The sequence below is a fragment of the Haliotis rubra genome, unplaced genomic scaffold (genome assembly GCF_003918875.1).
Source record: "Haliotis rubra isolate DU_JTF1 unplaced genomic scaffold, ASM391887v1 Scf90, whole genome shotgun sequence".
Classification (NCBI taxonomy): Eukaryota; Metazoa; Mollusca; class Gastropoda; order Lepetellida; family Haliotidae; genus Haliotis; species Haliotis rubra.
The window spans coordinates 1,261,232-1,280,472 of record NW_025767635.1 but is presented as its reverse complement, the minus strand read 5'-3'; the positions used below and the strand labels follow the sequence as shown (position 1 = coordinate 1,280,472).

At 42.0% G+C, this 19,241-nt stretch overlaps 1 protein-coding gene across 3 annotated transcripts in view; it reads left to right on the top strand.

Moving 5' to 3' along the window:
• The window catches only part of LOC124263926 (protein FAM110B-like), an 86,483-nt gene that overhangs the window by 30,712 nt on the left and 36,530 nt on the right, over window positions 1–19,241 (top strand). The window contains exon 1 of one of the 3 annotated variants that reach the window (XM_046698658.1): window positions 18,413–18,649. The exons of the other annotated variants lie outside the window; for them this stretch is intronic. Coding sequence (XP_046554614.1) covers window positions 18,628–18,649 — 22 coding nt within the window. The 5' untranslated portion in view covers window positions 18,413–18,627. Of the gene's footprint in view, window positions 1–18,412; window positions 18,650–19,241 lie in introns of those variants that run through there. 3 annotated transcript variants of the gene reach the window in all.

Genomic DNA, 19,241 nt, shown 5'->3' with positions numbered 1-19,241 from the left:
TCGAAACACGTGGTCACTCGGGTAACTTCGGGAAGTTACGATGAAGACCGATGATTGTTCTAATATCAACGACGGCACTATATTATACAAGGTTCCTTTTCCTGCTACACCGGTGACATCACAGCGCGGGTACTCTACAGAATCAAAATGCCTTATTCTGATTGGACCCCGATGAACAACGCCCTACACAGAGGTCGAGCATAGTTCACAGTTCAAGACATAGGTTGCAAGTGACAACTTTATATCAATGAACGAGCAAGCCTCCTTACAGCCCAGTTAACCTGAACCTTCATGATTAGGCTGCTTTCTTCAGGTTAGAGACCTCCCCTGTCAAGTTTAGACAAGGGCACAGCAGTCAGGCGATTTTACATAAAGTTCATCGAGGACACAAACTCCCGGTTGTGCACATACATCGTCAAGGACATCGCAACGATTTACCTAGACGACGTGATACAAGTGGATCGAAATCCACAGCGTTTCAGACTACACCTGAATTTCATCATCAAGCTACTAACACAACTAGATGGTTAGTAAACCTACTAAGTTTCTGTTTGGAGAATAAACGGAAGTTTCACGTACCAACTTGGGGATATGAATATAGTGCTACAACACCTCACAAGTGAGGTTTATGAACATGCCTGGATGACATACTTGGACTCCATGATACGATGATGCTATCACGCTGGCCAGCAAGAGCACTGTAAATTTATCTCCACCAAACCAAACAGGAAGAAAAATACAACAGATTTTTTTTCCTCTATCATCAACTTACGCAGAGTGTAGTCTCACGTACTATATCTCCGTTTGGATCAGAACTGTCATACTACGTGCATACAAGACAGATGGACCTAATCCGACCCTCCATGAGCTTTAATACTCTTGATATTAGAGCCCTAACTTCTACAATTTCATCTACACAAATGTTATTTGAAATAATGGAGGGTTTATTACTGTAGATCCGATATGGTGGTTGCCAACCATTATCTGAGAGATATCACCACCGAGGACATCTCAGGTATCCACCAATTCGATCCCATGGTCCTTGCACAACAGTTGACAGTTCCTCGGAGAAGATAAGTCAATCTTACAGATTTTTACTTATCTTATAACAGTACTAAATAGCTTCATGCTATATATAATTTGCTTAAGCTCGTTTTTTATCATCACAGTGGTTACATGATAAATGCATTAGCTAACAAACTCTACAGAGTTTTTTTTTTTGGCTATTATATACGTAGCTTAAGTCAAGTATATTTTAAGCATAGTACTATACTCATATTGTAAAAATACATTAGCTAACAAACTCTACGGAGTTTTGCTATTATATAGGTAGCTTAAGCTCATTCATATCTTAAGCTCAGTACTATGTTTATATCATATAACTATATTAGCTAACAAACTCTAAAGAGCTTTTGCTATTTGGCTTAAGTTTCATCATATCTTAAGCAATATGGTTACATTATAACATGTATTAGCTAACAAACTCTATGGAGTTTTTGCTATTATATATGTAACTTAAGCTTATTCATATCTTAAAGCAGCAGTACTATGTTTATAGCATATAGGTATATTAGCTATCAAAACTCTAAAAGAGTTTTTGCTATTATATATTGGGCTTAAGTTTTCATCATATTTTAAAAGCTTTATGGTTACATTATATCATGTATTAGCTAACAAACTCTACGGGTTTTGCTATACATATGTAGCTTAAGGTTTCTTCATATCTTAAGCTCAATACTATGTTGATACCATATAAGTATATTAGCTATTAAAACTCTAAAAGGTTTTTGCTATTATATATTTAGCTTAAGGTTTACTTCATATCTTAAGCTCAATACTAGGTCTAAATCAACATAATAAAATGTATTAGCTATCAAACTCTCACGGAGTTTTACTATTATATATATATAGCTTAAGTTTAATCATATCTTAAGCTCAGTACTATGTTTATAACATAAAAGTATATTAGTTAATAAACTCTAAGGAGTTTTTGCTATATACATTTAGCTTAAGTCTAATCATATCTTAAGCTTAGTACTATGGTTACATTATAAATCTATTAGCTAATAAGCTCTACAGAGTTTTTGGCTATTGTATATGTAGCTTAAGTTAATTATATCTTAAGCACAGTACTATACTCATATTGTAAAAATATATTAGCTAACAAACTTTACTAAGTTTGGCTATTATATATGTAGCTTAAGTTAATTATATCTTAAGCACAGTACTATACTCATATTGTAAAAATATATTAGCTAACAAACTATACTAAGTTTGGCTATTATATATGTAGCTTAAGTTAATTATATCTTAAGCACAGTATTATACTCATATTGTAAAAATATATTAGCTAACAAACTCTACTAAGTTTGGCTATTATATATGTAGCTTAAGATAATTATATCTTAAGCACAATACTATACTCATATTGTAAAAATGTATTAGCTAACAAACTCTACAAAGTTTGCTGTTATATATATAGCTAAGCTTATTCATATCTTAAGCTCAGCACTGTCTATATCATATAAATATTTTAACTAACAAACCCTAAAGAGGTTTGTTATTATATAATTAGCTTAAAATTAATCATATTTTAAGCTTAGTGCTATGTTTATATCTTAAAGTATTTTAGCTAACAAACTCTAAGGAGTTTATACTAGCATATTAACAAGCTTAAGTCTATTAGTCTTAAGCATTGTATTAATATTATATATACTTATCATAATAAGTACATTGTAATAACCTCTATATGGCAGCTGATAAGCTGGCAGCAGGAATTCATCAGTTCAATGCCTTTATGAAGTTCTCATAGGGTTATTACAATCATCACAGTTCAAATCACTAATTATTAAAATCCAAAGTATTATATATTCCCACCTCCGGCTCTGTTGGATTCTACAAGCAAAAGAGCATGAGTCAGGATAAGGAAAAATATGTAATTTTTTGAGTAAAATTGATATTTTATACTTATCCTGACTCATGAGGTCAGCCCTCCCATCCTCCCCAAATAACACTTTGGATTTCCCTGTAAATTCAAATGTTGGGCTCAGTATATGAGGAGAGAGTGAGGCACATGGGTAGAGGGTGGCCTCTCCCAGCTTGTGGAAGGGAGGTAACTCGTGGTGTACTAATTAGTGATTTTACATTGAAGGGAACTTCAATTAGGGAGATACAAGTGTTCCACTATGTTCTCAAGAGGAAGGAGACAAGCAAAAGAGCATGAGTCAGGATAAGTATAAAATATCAATTTTACTCAAAAAATTACATTTTTGTTGCAATGAGACAGACCCCCATACCAACATAGAAAATTGTAGGTCAACACACTTTGAATAAAGGTTTGATAAAAAACTGTCATTACGGTTTTGTCAATGCCTTGACGATAATAATGTTCAGAATCAGAAATTAGGCCAGTAACAGTGGCGTCATCTGCGAATTTCACAGTAAACACGTCATATATTGACAAGTAACAGTCATTGGTATACAAAACGAAGAGTACTGATGAAGAAACACAGCCATTTGGTTCTGCAGTAGAGGTTGAGAGAAAAGAAGATTGATAGCCACTGACACTGACATACTGAGTTCTATGCCTAGATTAAATAGTTTACTCCTCACAAGGTGTGGCTGTATGGTATTAGTTGTTGCAATTCTGCAGATGAGAGTAAATATTATACATCGTTTGAGATTTCTCTCCTTAAAATGATTAGGTAACTATCTTGACAGTTGATAGACATGGAGAAAGATAAAAAAATCAAATGTATGGGCGTATCTTGATCTGGATAGAGAAAAGAGAAAAATAACCAAATGCCGCTTGTGCGGTATATCACTGCGTTTTGCAGGCAGTACAAGAAGTACGATGAAAAAAACATTTGTCAAGTAAACATCCAAATACTGATTCTGACCAATGGGAAATGTTAGTCACATAACGATATAAAGTCGGAATGAAGTAAGTGTTCACTTGTGTGATCGGAACACATGCCATGCAAGTTACGCTATTGTTTGCTTGAAAGGTATGAATTTCGAGTACTCGGGTCCGAGTCGAGTCTCACTCCTAGAGTACTCGAGTCAAAGAAAATGGACTCGTTGAAGCCCTATTCGCTTGTCACGAAGTATACCCGGGTTTGATTCCCCACATGGGTACAATGTGTAAAGCCCATTTCTGGGTCTCCCACCATGATAATGCCGGAATATTGCTAAAGAACAGTAAAACCCAACTCACTCAATCTAAGCAGAGATTCTAATACTTTTGTCAGGTTGAGTCCCATCCAGGATTCGAGCCCATACTCTCAGTCAGGCACCTTATCACCAACACTAGGAGTGAGCAATCTAACCCACTCAGCCAGCACGGCTTCCACAAAACTGGAAGTCACACAACATTTAGTCTAGATAATGTACCTATCTGACAAGTGCGAAGTAAGTATATAGTTTATATATATATAATTGTCACCTGATTTCAACTACTAGTTGTACAGGCGGCGGGGCAGCCTAGTGGTGAATGATTCCACTCGTCAAGCTGAACACCTGGGTTAGATTATCCACATGGGCACAATGTGTTAAACCATTTCTGGTGTTCCTTGCCATGATGATATTGCTGAAATATTGCTAAATGCGGCTTAAATCATATTTACTCACTCACTCATGTTTGCCCAGGTATTAGAGGTTTTTGACAACAGTTTCTTAGCTTCTGCTTGGAATGAGAACATGTTTTGTCTCTGGTGTGTTTTTACCTGGTTGTGAGATTCTGTCAATTCTGTCAGATTCGTTCACTGGGTGTGGTGGGATGAAGGTGTCACAGTTACAGGTGTCGGAAATTGTCACTCCCACACAAGGACAGGGGTGGACAAGGTCTCATTGTGACCAGATTGTATTCTTGTTTCGTGGATTGCTTGTCCAGAGCATGAAAATACAGTAGACAAATTCAGTAAAACGTGAAGGCAACAATTCAGCAAGGATATTAGAAATATAACAACACAATTTAAAGACTCAGAATCTAGTTCATGTTAATTATCATTATTGTGTGATCGTTACTGTGTAATTCTCATAAAAGGCTGCTGCATGGTAGTAGAATGGCAAATGATGCATGTTTTCAGAAAAGTTCTTGAATTAAGAAATCCAGAAACAAGTTTGGCTGACAATGATAACAAGTTCCAGCAGAACTGCATCCTCGTACACCCTCAGCCCATGGTAGTACAGTAATTCTATCCTTTAAGAGACAAGTCTACAGAAGCGGACAGAAAGGACACTGGTCTGTCATGTATATGTTTTTAGAAATTTTCATTTAAACTATTAAATATAACCTTAGAGACTTGTGCAAGTCTACTTTGATATAGTCTAGCGTATTTAACATACTGAAATATGGAAGTCATTTAGCCTCTTTCTGTTAAGAATCACTGAATTATATTATATTCGTATACTGGCAGAATTGTGATGTCATGAGCTAAACAGGAAGATAAGACAGGAAACATTTGACAAGACGTGAGCTCGGGACAAGTGGACTTCAATAGCAATTCTCGTCAGGGATTACCTATTCCGTTTCAACTGGAATTAGTGGTACTGTCATGAAGCCGGGATCTTCATCTTGTGTTACACAAGGGGAGGCTGTTGTTAGTATCCTCTAACTAGGGCCTGTGGTTTTATCTTCAAAAGACAGTGAACTTCTCCTCATACAGTGAGAGAGAGAGGTGAGAAGCAATCGGAAAACCTGCCATGTTCTCAGAATAGCATGCCCAGGTGTGAATGTGAGGTAGCAGTGTGTTCCCCAAGTCTCCCTGTACAACCCTTGTTGTTGATAGCCATCGTCACACCCTTCTGTGTGTGTAGCAGTGTGTGTTCCCCAAGTCTCCCTGTACAACGCTTGATGTTGATAGCCATCGTCACACCCTTCTGTGTGTGTAGCAGTATGTTCCCCAAGTCTCCCTGTACAACCTTTCTTGTAGATAGCCATCGTCACACCCTTCTGTGTGTGTAGCAGTATGTTCCCCAAGTCTCCCTGTACAACCTTTCTTGTAGATAGCCATCGTCACACCCTTCTGTGTGTGTAGCAGTATGTTCCCCAAGTCTCCCTGTACAACCTTTCTTGTAGATAGCCATCGTCACACCCTTCTGTGTGTGTAGCAGTATGTTCCCCAAGTCTCCCTGTACAACCTTTCTTGTAGATAGCCATCGTCACACCCTTCTGTGTGTGTAGCAGTATGTTCCCCAAGTCTCCCTGTACAACCTTTCTTGTAGATAGCCATCGTCACACCCTTCTGTGTGTGTAGCAGTGTGTGTCTTGGGGCATGAACACAGAATGACTTATCACCAAAGCTTGTGAAGTTGTACTGAGGAATAGACAGAAGGTGGAGGTTGTCTGAGCGCAGTGAATGTTTCTGATCAATGACTATCATAACTACAGCCGGTCAGAGGTGATTTGATGATGAAAGTTGGTATGTCTCAACAGCAGGATAGGCACCACATTTACTCCAGCACCTGCAACAGGCCTTGGTGAACAAAGGTTTGTTGCTAGGGCAAGGGACTTGCTATATTTGGTTTGTATGCCTTGTGTGGGCGGCTGCTCCGCTGTCAGCAGGTTAAAGCTGTTATTTGACAAACTGTTTGTCAGATGAGTACACTGTACCTGAGGCTGGTCCAACCGTTTTCTGCCATGGACTCACGGTACACCTCTTTATAGCGTCAGTCAGGGAGGTTGTCCCAGAGGTTGAGGAAGGCCCTCTTTATTGTCATTTGTCTCTCTTGTTGTAGTAAACACCATTTTGATTGCATTTATTAACACTGTTATGTCTGTTATGAATACAAAGTTTACCAAGATACCTGGGTTGACAAGTGGTGGGGTCCGGTGGGATAGCTGACATATTCTGTGTTGTATACACAGCTGATGGAGATAACCTGGATCTGTCAGGTTACCTATAACACCTGACAGATCTGGGTGTTATAGATAACCTGACAGATCCAGGTGTTATAGGTGACCTGACAGATCCACGTGGTATAGGTGATCTGACAGATCCAGGTGTTATAGGTGACCAGACAGATCCAGGTGTTATAGGTGATCTGACAGATCCAGGTGTTATAGGTAACTTGACAGATCCACGTGTTATAGGTAACCTGACAGATCCAGGTGTTATAGGTGACCTGACAGATCTGGGTGTTATAGGTGACCTGACAGATCCACGTGTTATAGGTGACCTGACAGATCCACGTGTTATAGGTAACCTGACAGATCCACGTGTTATAGGTGACCTGACAGATCTGGGTGTTATAGGTGACCTGACAGATCCACGTGTTATAGGTAACCTGACAGATCCAGGTGGTAGAGGTGACCTAACAAGTCTTTTGTCCAGGATCATAGTGCTTGTGGCAGCCTGGAAAGTTATTGTTCGCAGAAACACATGTTCTGTATTACAGTTATATGGATGTAAACGTGAGCTGCCAAGTAAATAATGGTGACACATCCAAACAGTGGTCATGCATGTTGTTCATCTAGCTACAAGTATTGACAACATGTGACTCACGACACAGTGGGTTACGGGTGGGAGATATGACTCATATCATGCTGGGTGATATATATGCTCCAGCAGTTCACGTACAGAAACAAAATACTGAAACTTTTGTCATGGTTGGTCACTTGTATTAATGTTGGCTGTGTAAGTGAAAGTAAACAAGCTGTGGGAAGTTTGCAGTTAGAGAAAATCTAGAGTAGTTATTTTGAAGTCTCTTGACAGTGTTGAAGTCTCTTGACAGTGTTGAAGTCTCTTGACAGTGTTGAAGTCAGGCAGCAGTATTCAGCCATGACAGGTGTAAGCTGTTGATCTGTTGTCAACACCTGATTCATTGCTAACAACATTTGATAGGGAAACAATGTGGCACAAAGAACTATCTAATTGTAATATGTGGGGAAGGGTCCATCTAAGGGTGAATAATGTGTTGTTGTAATGAACAGTTGATCAGCAGGATTAATCCCAGGTCGTGACTATATGGCAATATTCTGTGATCACATTCACCAGATAAGTCAGTGGTGACAACTGCCCACACCCTATCAATGTCCTATAAGACCACCAGGAGAACATTTGGGGCACTTGCTACAGTTCATTACACATCAAGTAAAGTTATTTATTACACATCAGTAAAGTTGTTTATTACACATCAGTAAAGTTGTTTATTACACATCAGTAAAGTTATTTATTACACATCAGTAAATTTATTTATTACACATTAGTAAAGTTGTTTATTACACAGAAATAAGTGAGAATTATGAGAAGGGATCAGTGCTGGGCGATATACTGCAATATATCAGTAGCACAGTAGTAGTGCCTATAAATCACTTGAGGCAAGCTTGTGTGTGTGGAAAGTTGTAGTGAGAAATGATTGATGATTGGAGTAGAACATGCTGGCCTCAGCTTTATATACACAGAATATACCTGTCTTGGACATGTATGTCCAGTGTGAGACGTATGAGAGCCAGCCCCTTGAACTCAGTGTGTCCAGTGTGAGATGTGTGAGAGCCAGCCCCTTGAACTCAGCATGTCCAGTGTGAGATGTGTGAGAGCCAGCCCCTTGAACTCAGCATGTCCAGTGTGAGATGTGTGAGAGCCAGCCCCTTGAACTCAGTGTGTCCAGTGTGAGATGTGTGAGAGCCAGCCCCTTGAACTCAGTGTGTCCAGTGTGAGATGTGTGAGAGCCAGCCCCTTGAACTCAGTGTGTCCAGTGTGAGATGTGTGAGAGCCAGCCCCTTGAACTCAGTGTGTCCAGTGTGAGATGTGTGAGAGCCAGCCCCTTGAACTCAGCATCCAGTGTGAGATGTGTGAGAGCCAGCCCCTTGAACTCAGTGTGTCCAGTGTGAGATGTGTGAGAGCCAGCCCCTTGAACTCAGTGTGTCCAGTGTGAGATGTGTGAGAGCCAGCCCCTTGAACTCAGTGTGTCCAGTGTGAGATGTGTGAGAGCCAGCCCCTTGAACTCAGTGTGTCCAGTGTGAGATGTGTGAGAGCCAGCCCCTTGAACTCAGCATCCAGTGTGAGATGTGTGAGAGCCAGCCCCTTGAACTCAGTGTGTCCAGTGTGAGATGTGTGAGAGCCAGCCCCTTGAACTCAGTGTGTCCAGTGTGAGATGTGTGAGAGCCAGCCCCTTGAACTCAGTGTGTCCAGTGTGAGATGTGTGTGAGAGCCAGCCCCTTGAACTCAGTGTGTCCAGTGTGAGATGTGTGAGAGCCAGCCCCTTGAACTCAGTGTGTCCAGTGTGAGATGTGTGAGAGCCAGCCCCTTGAACTCAGTGTGTCCAGTGTGAGATGTGTGAGAGCCAGCCCCTTGAACTCAGTGTGTCCAGTGTGAGATGTGTGAGAGCCAGCCCCTTGAACTCCCAGTGTGAGATGTGTGAGAGCCAGCCCCTTGAACTCAGTGTGTCCAGTGTGAGATGTGTGAGAGCCAGCCCCTTGAACTCAGTGTGTCCAGTGTGAGATGTGTGAGAGCCAGCCCCTTGAACTCAGTGTGTCCAGTGTGAGATGTGTGAGAGCCAGCCCCTTGAACTCAGTGTGTCCAGTGTGAGATGTGTGAGAGCCAGCCCCTTGAACTCAGTGTGTCCAGTGTGAGATGTGTGAGAGCCAGCCCCTTGAACTCAGTGTGTCCAGTGTGAGATGTGTGAGAGCCAGCCCCTTGAACTCAGTGTGTCCAGTGTGAGATGTGTGAGAGCCAGCCCCTTGAACTCAGCATCCAGTGTGAGATGTGTGAGAGCCAGCCCCTTGAACTCAGTGTGTCCAGTGTGAGATGTGTGAGAGCCAGCCCCTTGAACTCAGTGTGTGTGTCCAGTGTGTGAGATGTGTGAGAGCCAGCCCCTTGAACTCAGTGTGTCCAGTGTGAGATGTGTGAGAGCCAGCCCCTTGAACTCAGTGTGTCCAGTGTGAGATGTGTGAGAGCCAGCCCCTTGAACTCAGTGTGTCCAGTGTGAGATGTGTGAGAGCCAGCCCCTTGAACTCAGTGTGTCCAGTGTGAGATGTGTGAGAGCCAGCCCCTTGAACTCAGTGTGTCCAGTGTGAGATGTGTGAGAGCCAGCCCCTTGAACTCAGTGTGTCCAGTGTGAGATGTGTGAGAGCCAGCCCCTTGAACTCAGTGTGTCCAGTGTGTCCAGATGTGTGAGAGCCAGCCCCTTGAACTCAGTGTGTCCAGTGTGAGATGTGTGAGAGCCAGCCCCTTGAACTCAGCATCCAGTGTGAGATGTGTGAGAGCCAGCCCCTTGAACTCAGTGTGTCCAGTGTGAGATGTGTGAGAGCCAGCCCCTTGAACTCAGCATCCAGTGTGAGATGTGTGAGAACCAGCCCCTTGAACTCAGTGTGTCCAGTGTAAGATGTGTGAGAGCCAGCCCCTTGAACTCAGCATCCAGTGTGAGATGTGTGAGAACCAGCCCCTTGAACTCAGTGTGTCCAGTGTGTGATGTGTGAGAGCCAGCCCCTTGAACTCAGTGTGTCCAGTGTGAGATGTGTGAGAGCCAGCCCCTTGAACTCAGTGTGTCCAGTGTAAGATGTGTGAGAACCAGCCCCTTGAACTCAGCATCCAGTGTGAGATGTGTGAGAACCAGCCCCTTGAACTCAGTGTGTCCAGTGTGAGATGTGTGAGAACCAGCCCCTCGAACTCAGTGTGTCCAGTGTAAGATGTGTGAGAACCAGCCCCTTGAACTCAGCATCCAGTGTGAGATGTGTGAGAACCAGCCCCTTGAACTCAGTGTGTCCAGTGTGTGATGTGTGAGAGCCAGCCCCTTGAACTCAGTGTGTCCAGTGTGAGATGTGTGAGAGCCAGCCCCTTGAACTCAGTGTGTCCAGTGTGAGATGTGTGAGAGCCAGCCCCTTGAACTCAGTGTGTCCAGTGTGAGATGTGTGAGAGCCAGCCCCTTGAACTCAGTGTGTCCAGTGTGAGATGTGTGAGAGCCAGGCCCTTGAACTCAGTGTGTCCAGTGTGAGATGTGTGAGAACCAGCCCCTTGAACTCAGCATCCAGTGTGAGATGTGTGAGAACCAGCCCCTTGAACTCAGTGTGTCCAGTGTGTGATGTGTGAGAGCCAGCCCCTTGAACTCAGTGTGTCCAGTGTGAGAGAGCCAGCCCCTGTGTGAGTGTGAGATGTGTGAGGCCCTTGAACTCAGTGTGTCCAGTGTAAGATGTGTGAGAGCCAGCCCCTTGAACTCAGTGTGTCCAGTGTGAGATGTGTGAGAGCCAGCCCCTTGAACTCTATGTGTCCAGTGTGAGATGTGTGAGAGCCAGCCCCTTGAACTCAGTGTGTCCAGTGTGAGATGTGTGAGAGCCAGCCCCTTGAACTCAGCATCCAGTGTGAGATGTGTGAGAGCCAGCCCCTTGAACTCAGTGTGTCCAGTGTGAGATGTGTGAGAGCCAGCCCCTTGAACTCAGCATCCAGTGTGAGATGTGTGAGAGCCAGCCCCTTGAACTCAGTGTGTCCAGTGTGAGATGTGTGAGAGCCAGCCCCTTGAACTCAGTGTGTCCAGTGTAAGATGTGTGAGAGCCAGCCCCTTGAACTCAGCATCCAGTGTGAGATGTGTGAGAGCCAGCCCCTTGAACTCAGCAACCAGTGTGAGATGTGTGAGAGCCAGCCCCTTGAACTCAGCATCCAGTGTGAGATGTGTGAGAGCCAGCCCCTTGAACTCAGCATCCAGTGTGAGATGTGTGAGAGCCAGCCCCTTGAACTCAGTGTGTCCAGTGTGAGATGTGTGAGAGCCAGCCCCTTGAACTCAGCATCCAGTGTGAGATGTGTGAGAGCCAGCCCCTTGAACTCAGTGTGTCCAGTGTGAGATGTGTGAGAGCCAGCCCCTTGAACTCAGTGTGTCCAGTGTAAGATGTGTGAGAGCCAGCCCCTTGAACTCAGCATCCAGTGTGAGATGTGTGAGAGCCAGGCCCTTGAACTCAGCAACCAGTGTGAGATGTGTGAGAGCCAGCCCCTTGAACTCAGCATCCAGTGTGAGATGTGTGAGAGCCAGCCCCTTGAACTCAGCATCCAGTGTGAGATGTGTGAGAGCCAGCCCCTTGAACTCAGTGTGTCCAGTGTGAGATGTGTGAGAGCCAGCCCCTTGAACTCAGCGTCCAGTGAAGCAGGGAGGCAACTTCAGACGAGCAGGTTAACAACTTGCCAGTTACCATGACTCACCACAAACCTCACATTCTTTGTTTTCAAGGTCACCACGAAACACAATGAGGTCATTCAACCATGCCATAGTAGAAACATAAATATAGTCATTGTCGTGTTGTGTTTCACCCAAGTAGTGTGGCAGGTCCCTGGTGATGGTTATGTTGACAGGAACAATTACAATACAGTTCTGTATTCTATACACTATACACCGATTTCTCCAATTGCAGCAGGGTTACTAGATCAGGGGAAGTGGATCAGGGGCAGCAGGGTTACTAGATAAGGGGAGGTGGATCGGAGGCAGCAGGGTTACTAGATCAGGGGAAGTGGATCAGAGGCAGGAGGGTTACTAGATCAGGGGAAGTGGATCAGAGGCAGCAGGGTTACTAGATCAGGGACCCGTGAAGATCCGGGGTAGAATAGGTCTTCTGCAACCCATGTGCTTGCCATAAAAAGGCGACTATCTTGTCGTAAGAGGCGACTAACGGGATCGGGTGGTCAGTTTCGCTGACTTGGTTGACACATGTAATCGGTTCCCAATTGCGCAGATCGATGCTCATGCTGTTGATGACTGGATTGTCTGGTCCAGACTCGATTATTTACAGACCGCCGCCATATACAGTGGACTCTGTCAATACCGGCCTCTGTAAACACCGGCACTCTGTCTACATCGGCACAAAGTTTCAGTCCCGGCAGAAATGCACGTTATTATCATTTAGAAACTTCTGTAAACATCGGCATCTGTCTATTCAGGATATCGGCATTGTTTTTCAGTCCCAACGAACAAGTTGTTATGAAAACGGATCTGTAAAAACCGGCACATGAAAGACGGCGTAATCCTTTGATGCAATTAGGTCCAAATGATGTAAGAACACAATTCGCTGTGACTCCCGAGATTATTCAGAAACGGGAAGTGTTAATCAGTATCTTGTTAATCGGTGAGTGGTACGTAACACTTACACTGAGTAATTAAAACATGTTGTGGGCAGTTTGACTGTATAAACAAGCAAATGTTTACATTTTGTTGATTCGGGGTATTGACTCGAGATTATTCAGAAACGGAAGTTTCAATCAGTTTCTTGTTAATTAGTGAGTGGCACGTGTCACTTACATAAAGGCGAATCGTTTGATGGCGGGTATCGTTAAAGCTCTGAACATCAACAATATCACTGTACTCTTGCCGAGTATATTTTCACATTTGTAAGAAGTGATTTTATTGGATAAAGATTGGTTTCTAACGGCGCGGCTTTCACTACACTCTGATTATAAGGGTCGTGATTGGTCAAAATCAGACACGTGACCTAAGCAGCCAATCATATTATGGAAATGGATACGGGTTTGGGTAAAATAATGCTATTCTGAACATATTAAGAAAGACATCGCTACCTATACGTAAATTATGGAACGTTATTGGACATATCGTGCTAGGTTATGGCCTATGACAAAAATGCATATATTTTCACATTAAAGCGTGGTGGTCCGGCGCGTCAAGACGGAGGCGGTGAAAGCCGAGATGTAACTTGTCAGTGACTTGACTTACATTGCATGATCGCACAAAAGTATGGAAATAGTAATTTTATATGTACGTTTGACAACTTTTATGAATGTTATTGTTGATTTCAATTTATTTAATGATTTCCTCGATGTTTGAAACATCGTTACTTTGCTCTTTGCTCTTTGCTCTATTGTAGACCCGCTGCCGAAGCATAAACAAGAATCGTTGTTTTCAGTAACATTGCGAAAAATAGTTTATAATTTTAATTCTGCCGATAATATATGATCAGTTGAAATTTACTAAGAGATTTCAGACATTTTTATTTGATTTAAACAACATGAATGTGCATTCAGACACTGCCTTGTTTCTTATTCAAACATCTTGTTAATGCTAAAGTGACAGTACGACAGCGAACTTCCGTGTGCGCAGGCGTCATAAGCGAACCTAGCTAAACCGGCACTCTGTCAAAACCGGCATTTTTATTTGGTCCCGACTGATGCCGGTATTGACAGAGTACACTGTAGCTGGAATATTGCTGAGTGCGGCGTAAAACTAAACTCACTCACTCACTCACTAGATCAGGGGAAGTGGATGAGAGGCAGCAGGGTTACTAGATCAGGGGAAGTGGATCAGAGGTAGCAGGGTTTTCTAGATCAGGGGAGGTGGATCAGAGGCTGCAGGGTTACTAGATTAGGGGAAGTGGATCAGAGGTAGCAGGGTTACTAGATCAGGGGAAGTGGATGAGAGGCAGCAGGGTTACTAGATCAGGGGAAGTGGATCAGACGCAGCAGGGTTACTAGATCAGGGGAATTGGATCAGAGGCAGTGGGGTAATAATGAAAAAGAGACATCTCATTTCAAAACAAGTATAGTTTCATACAAACAGCATTTTTAAAATAATTTTAATGACAGCCAAGAGAGATAACTCAGGAACAGGTCAAAAGGGCTGCATGACAATAGGGCCCCAAAAACGGAAAAGTCAAAAGGGCCTCAGACCCCTAGTCAAAAGGGCCCCATATAAAAAAATAACATTTTTTTTAAAATGTGTATTATAGTAAAAGGTTATACATCTATATAATGTATACTTTATACATACTAGTTCAGTTTTGAATCAGATATTTTTTTCAATATTTGAAAGAAAATGCTGACAAAAATATATGTATGTTATCGTTATTTATTTCATCTAAGTAACAAAACACCTATCATTTATGATTATGACAAATACTTTGGCAGAGAAATAAACAATCTGTCTGTCTATATCAGCAAATGACAAAATTAGGTGGCATGCTGGCTTTTCCTCACTTTATTGATTATGTGAAATCTAACAGATACAAGTTTGACTTGTCAAAATATTTTACAGATTTAAAGATGCTATTAAATTGTCGTCAGGCAATCAGAAAGGTTGGTATGCAGGTGGTATTAAAGTTTTAGCTAGAAATTCTATTGAAAGATTTGTAACACCCTTAAATATGTCACATATATAGGTATGTTCTTAAACTTAATCAAGAAATATTTGATTATGAAAATGATATCTTATATTATTTTTATTTTTTCAGCTTAAGCTTTTAATTGTTGAACACCTTGAATGTTTTACTACAGATCCAGTTATATTGATTGGTGGTGATTTTAATGCAAGATTGGGTGATTTTCAGGAGAGTATTCCTGATTCTGATGACAGTACCAGCAGTAATTTTGAATTTGCTAACACAGTTGTTACTCAACAACAGACAATATTTTTGTATTAAATGCTCTTATTCAAAAGCATAATCTAAATGGAAAGGTAGATTCTATGTAGCATTTATAGATTTCCGTAAAGCCTTCGACTCTACTGATAGAAAATGTATAATTATATCACTAAATCATATAGGGTTATCAGGAAACATTTTGAGTGCTTCATGGGTTATTTATAAAAAAGAGTGAAAAATAAAGTAAAGTCTAATGATTCCTTCTCAGAGGTATTTGAATCATCCATGGGACTACGTCATTGAGTGTTCAAACACTTCACACACTTTACTACCATAGTAGAGGGAAGTGATGTCAAAAACAAGTCTGTCCAGGATTTTATAGTCACATACGTCTATTCTTTGTCAGCATTTTCTTTCAAATATTGAAAAAATATCTTATTAAAAACTTAACTAGTATGTATAAAGTATACATTGTATAGATGTATAACCTTTTACTAAAATACATTTTTTTTTATATGGGGCCCTTTTGACTAGGGGTTTGTGGCCACTTTGACTTTTACAATTTTGGGGCCCTTTTGACATGCGGCGGCCCTTTTGACTAGGACCCAATAACCCAAGTACACGCTAGAAGTACCTACCTCACATGGACGAGATGGGAGGGGGCAGGGTGTTTAAGGTTAACGTTTGGCTCTCTGGTCTAATTGCTAAATCCCAAAACACATATGACATTTAAAGTCAAGTTGAACATTATTTTTCAGTTACACACCTGTGATGTTTACTGACATTGTTTTACCAGAAAACATTGTTTGATTTGTAGTTACCTCCCAAAGGTCATGCACCCTGATCCTTCCATGGATTGGCTGGCTGATGTTGTCTTAGACTCCTACAGGGAAACGAGTCGCTTCCATTGCCTGACTGAACTGTTAGCGCAGACCTAGGCAAGCTTTTGTGCGCATTTAAATGCATGCAAATTACAGCATAAAAGTCACTGTGGGTTTCTCACACTACATACCAGCAAAGACATTCAAGTAATCAGAATAAGAATGGGGTTATTCCTAGGGTTTGCAGGGGAGCCCTGTGGTTCCAGTGTCGTCTGTCATCCTTCATGATTTTATCTGAAAGCAAAGCACTCACTCACTCACCCGACCTGTGAAGTGCATGTGCTCACACTATCAAACACTGGTTTACTTATCTAAGTCTGAATATTTTGCAAGTGATTATGTTGTAGCTGGAATATATAGATGTCTACTAAACACTCACTCACGCACCACCTACTGACGGTAATGGCCATGTGATACGGTAATGGCCAGCATGTCCTGCCAGCCACTGTGTGCAAGGGGATGTGGGGAATATCAACATCATCACAGAGTCTCTATATTGATGTAAGGCTTTTAGTATCAGTTCAGGGCAGTAACCTGGCAACAGGACCTCATCAGACTGTTACCGTCCAAGTAAGTGCTGTTGTGATGTAGCTGTGTCAATCAGGTGAGAGACAGCTCACAGACAACCTGGTCCAGCAGTTGTTTTCATACGTGGATTATTACTTTGGAGGGACAAAGGTGAGTATAGTTCATAATTACTAATTAAGCTATAATAATAATAATAATCACACAGACAATACCCTGTGAGAGGATGATAAGCGCTGTAATCACACAGTCAGAACCATGGCCATGATCAGCTCAGCACATGGATGAACAGTAGAGGACGACTTTCTACAGAACCAGTATTTGTGGATGTGAGGAAGCATGGGCATGAGATTGTACGCAGAGTTGTGTTTGCCCTGTGGCACTGCCTTGTCTCCCAACCGGTATGGCTGAAGGGGTTGTCGCCGTGGCACTGCCTTGTCTCCCAACCGGTATGGCTGAAGGGGTCGTCGTCGGTACAGGCATTACAGATATATACCCCAGCTACATTTCTATATACAGAAATAAATCCTAACTAAAGGGAAAATACAGAATGAGTACCCTAAATTGTGGATGAGTTCATATTCTTCAATCAAAAACCGAAACCGTAAGTAGTTGCTTCCGTTTACCTGATCCCTGTATTGTGCATCGTGAAATATTCGCTACTGTGTATGCTTGTTTTCTTGTATCTCATACAACAGAATGTCAGGTCCGATCAAGAAAACAGCACAATGCTGTATACAGAAACGTACCTGGGGTACATATCTGGATTACCTGTGCTGATGACTCCTTCAGCACCAGTACACTTTCAGGTGTTTTGATTTCTTCACTTGGAATGTAATTACAATTTCTCCTGAGATCCACTTCCCTGTCCAAACTCATCACATAATGGAGACTACCTGAGAGAAACAGTTGCCATGGTGATGACGTAACTAGTTGGCGTTATCTCCAATGAATAGGGCCATGATTGGTTATAGAATTGGGAATAGTCTGTTGAAATGTTTCTGGACAAGTTGTGATGAAGGTTTTGACCAGCGTTATCTTCATAGAAAATTTAGCTCTTTGTGTTAAGTTGTGAAGGAGTCTGTGATGTGGACTGACTGACTGACTGAGTTTAGTTTTACGCCGCTTTTAGCAATATTCCAGCAATATCACGGCGGGGGACACCAGAAATGGGCTTAACACATTGTGCCCATGTGGGGAATCGAACCGGGTCTTCGGCGTGACGAGCCAATGCTTTAACCACTAGGCTACCCCACCGCCCTCTGTGATGTTGAAGCTCCCCCAGTCCTGCAGGCCAACTCTCCCATATGTCCAGCAGAAGTGACCGTTGAAGGCTTGTGACCTATTGTGACCTGTCACCCTGGCTGGGGAAAAAACAACAACAACAAAACCCACCCCCACCCCCTGGGTTATCCAGCATTAGGGGTGGTAGAACATTTGGGTTAGCATACAAAGTTTGTGGACTGTGGATGAATTGAAAATGGCATGATGACAATAAGTCGGTTTATTAATAATTTAGGAAGACAAAAAATGGTGAACATCCTCTGACACCCTATGTTTTAGTGTGTGATCCGTTCACTTCAAAGTCTGAAGATAACTGCTTAAAGAGAATCATTTCATTTTCACTATCAGTTGTCCAGGGGATGTAACTCTTGCTGTCATACACAGACTCTGGTCTACGTGACCTTTAGTAAATCCTTGACACAACTTGCTGGTGGTCAGCTTAATTCACTGTTCACAGAACACTTACAAAGAGATCTGAAACCTACAATTACTGACAGTATTCCTTATTACCACGGTTACCCGATGAGGAAGCGGCTGACTCCATGCCCCACATGTCAGCTGGCCTGTTTGTTGAAGTGTGTGGCCTTGTTCAACTACAGCCTGGAACTACTGGATGCTATTTTCTGTTGCTGATGTTGTAGACAGGCTGTGATGGTTGTATGCACCTGGTCAGGTTCGTGGAGGAGCCAGCCCCAGTTACACAAAACAGGATATGGGAAAAAAATAAGAACAAATGTCAGAGTTTTGGAAAAAAATATTGAAAACCATATTTTTTTACAGTGTTTCTATTCTTTGTTTTTGTGAGTTTTTTGTCTAATCAGTAGATGTGAAGAAAGTAAGCAGGAAGGTTGAAACATGGTGATGATCTGACTCCCATCTAAAGGATTTGAAGCAAGGGAAAGATAAGAGATGATTGCCAAACCGAAGTCAACACTCAGTTGAAGTGTGATTCTGTTACTGGATTAATGGAAATGTGGAAGATTTGGGGAGGATAGTGTTTGTTAAGCAATCCTGACAATGTTTGATTATGATGGCACAGTATGAGTGTACGGACACAAGTATAAACTAAGTACATACATTCCACCTTCAAGCTGGGTCTATATCACAACAATGTGGGACAAAGCAATAGTACAAAACACAAATACAAACTGAATTATACCACTGTCTGGCCATTAGTAATACAAGTAAACGTATTAACAGTACTTACAGTCGGCTTTGATGAAGAGTAAGTAACAAGGTATATTGATTTGGATTGTGTAAATATG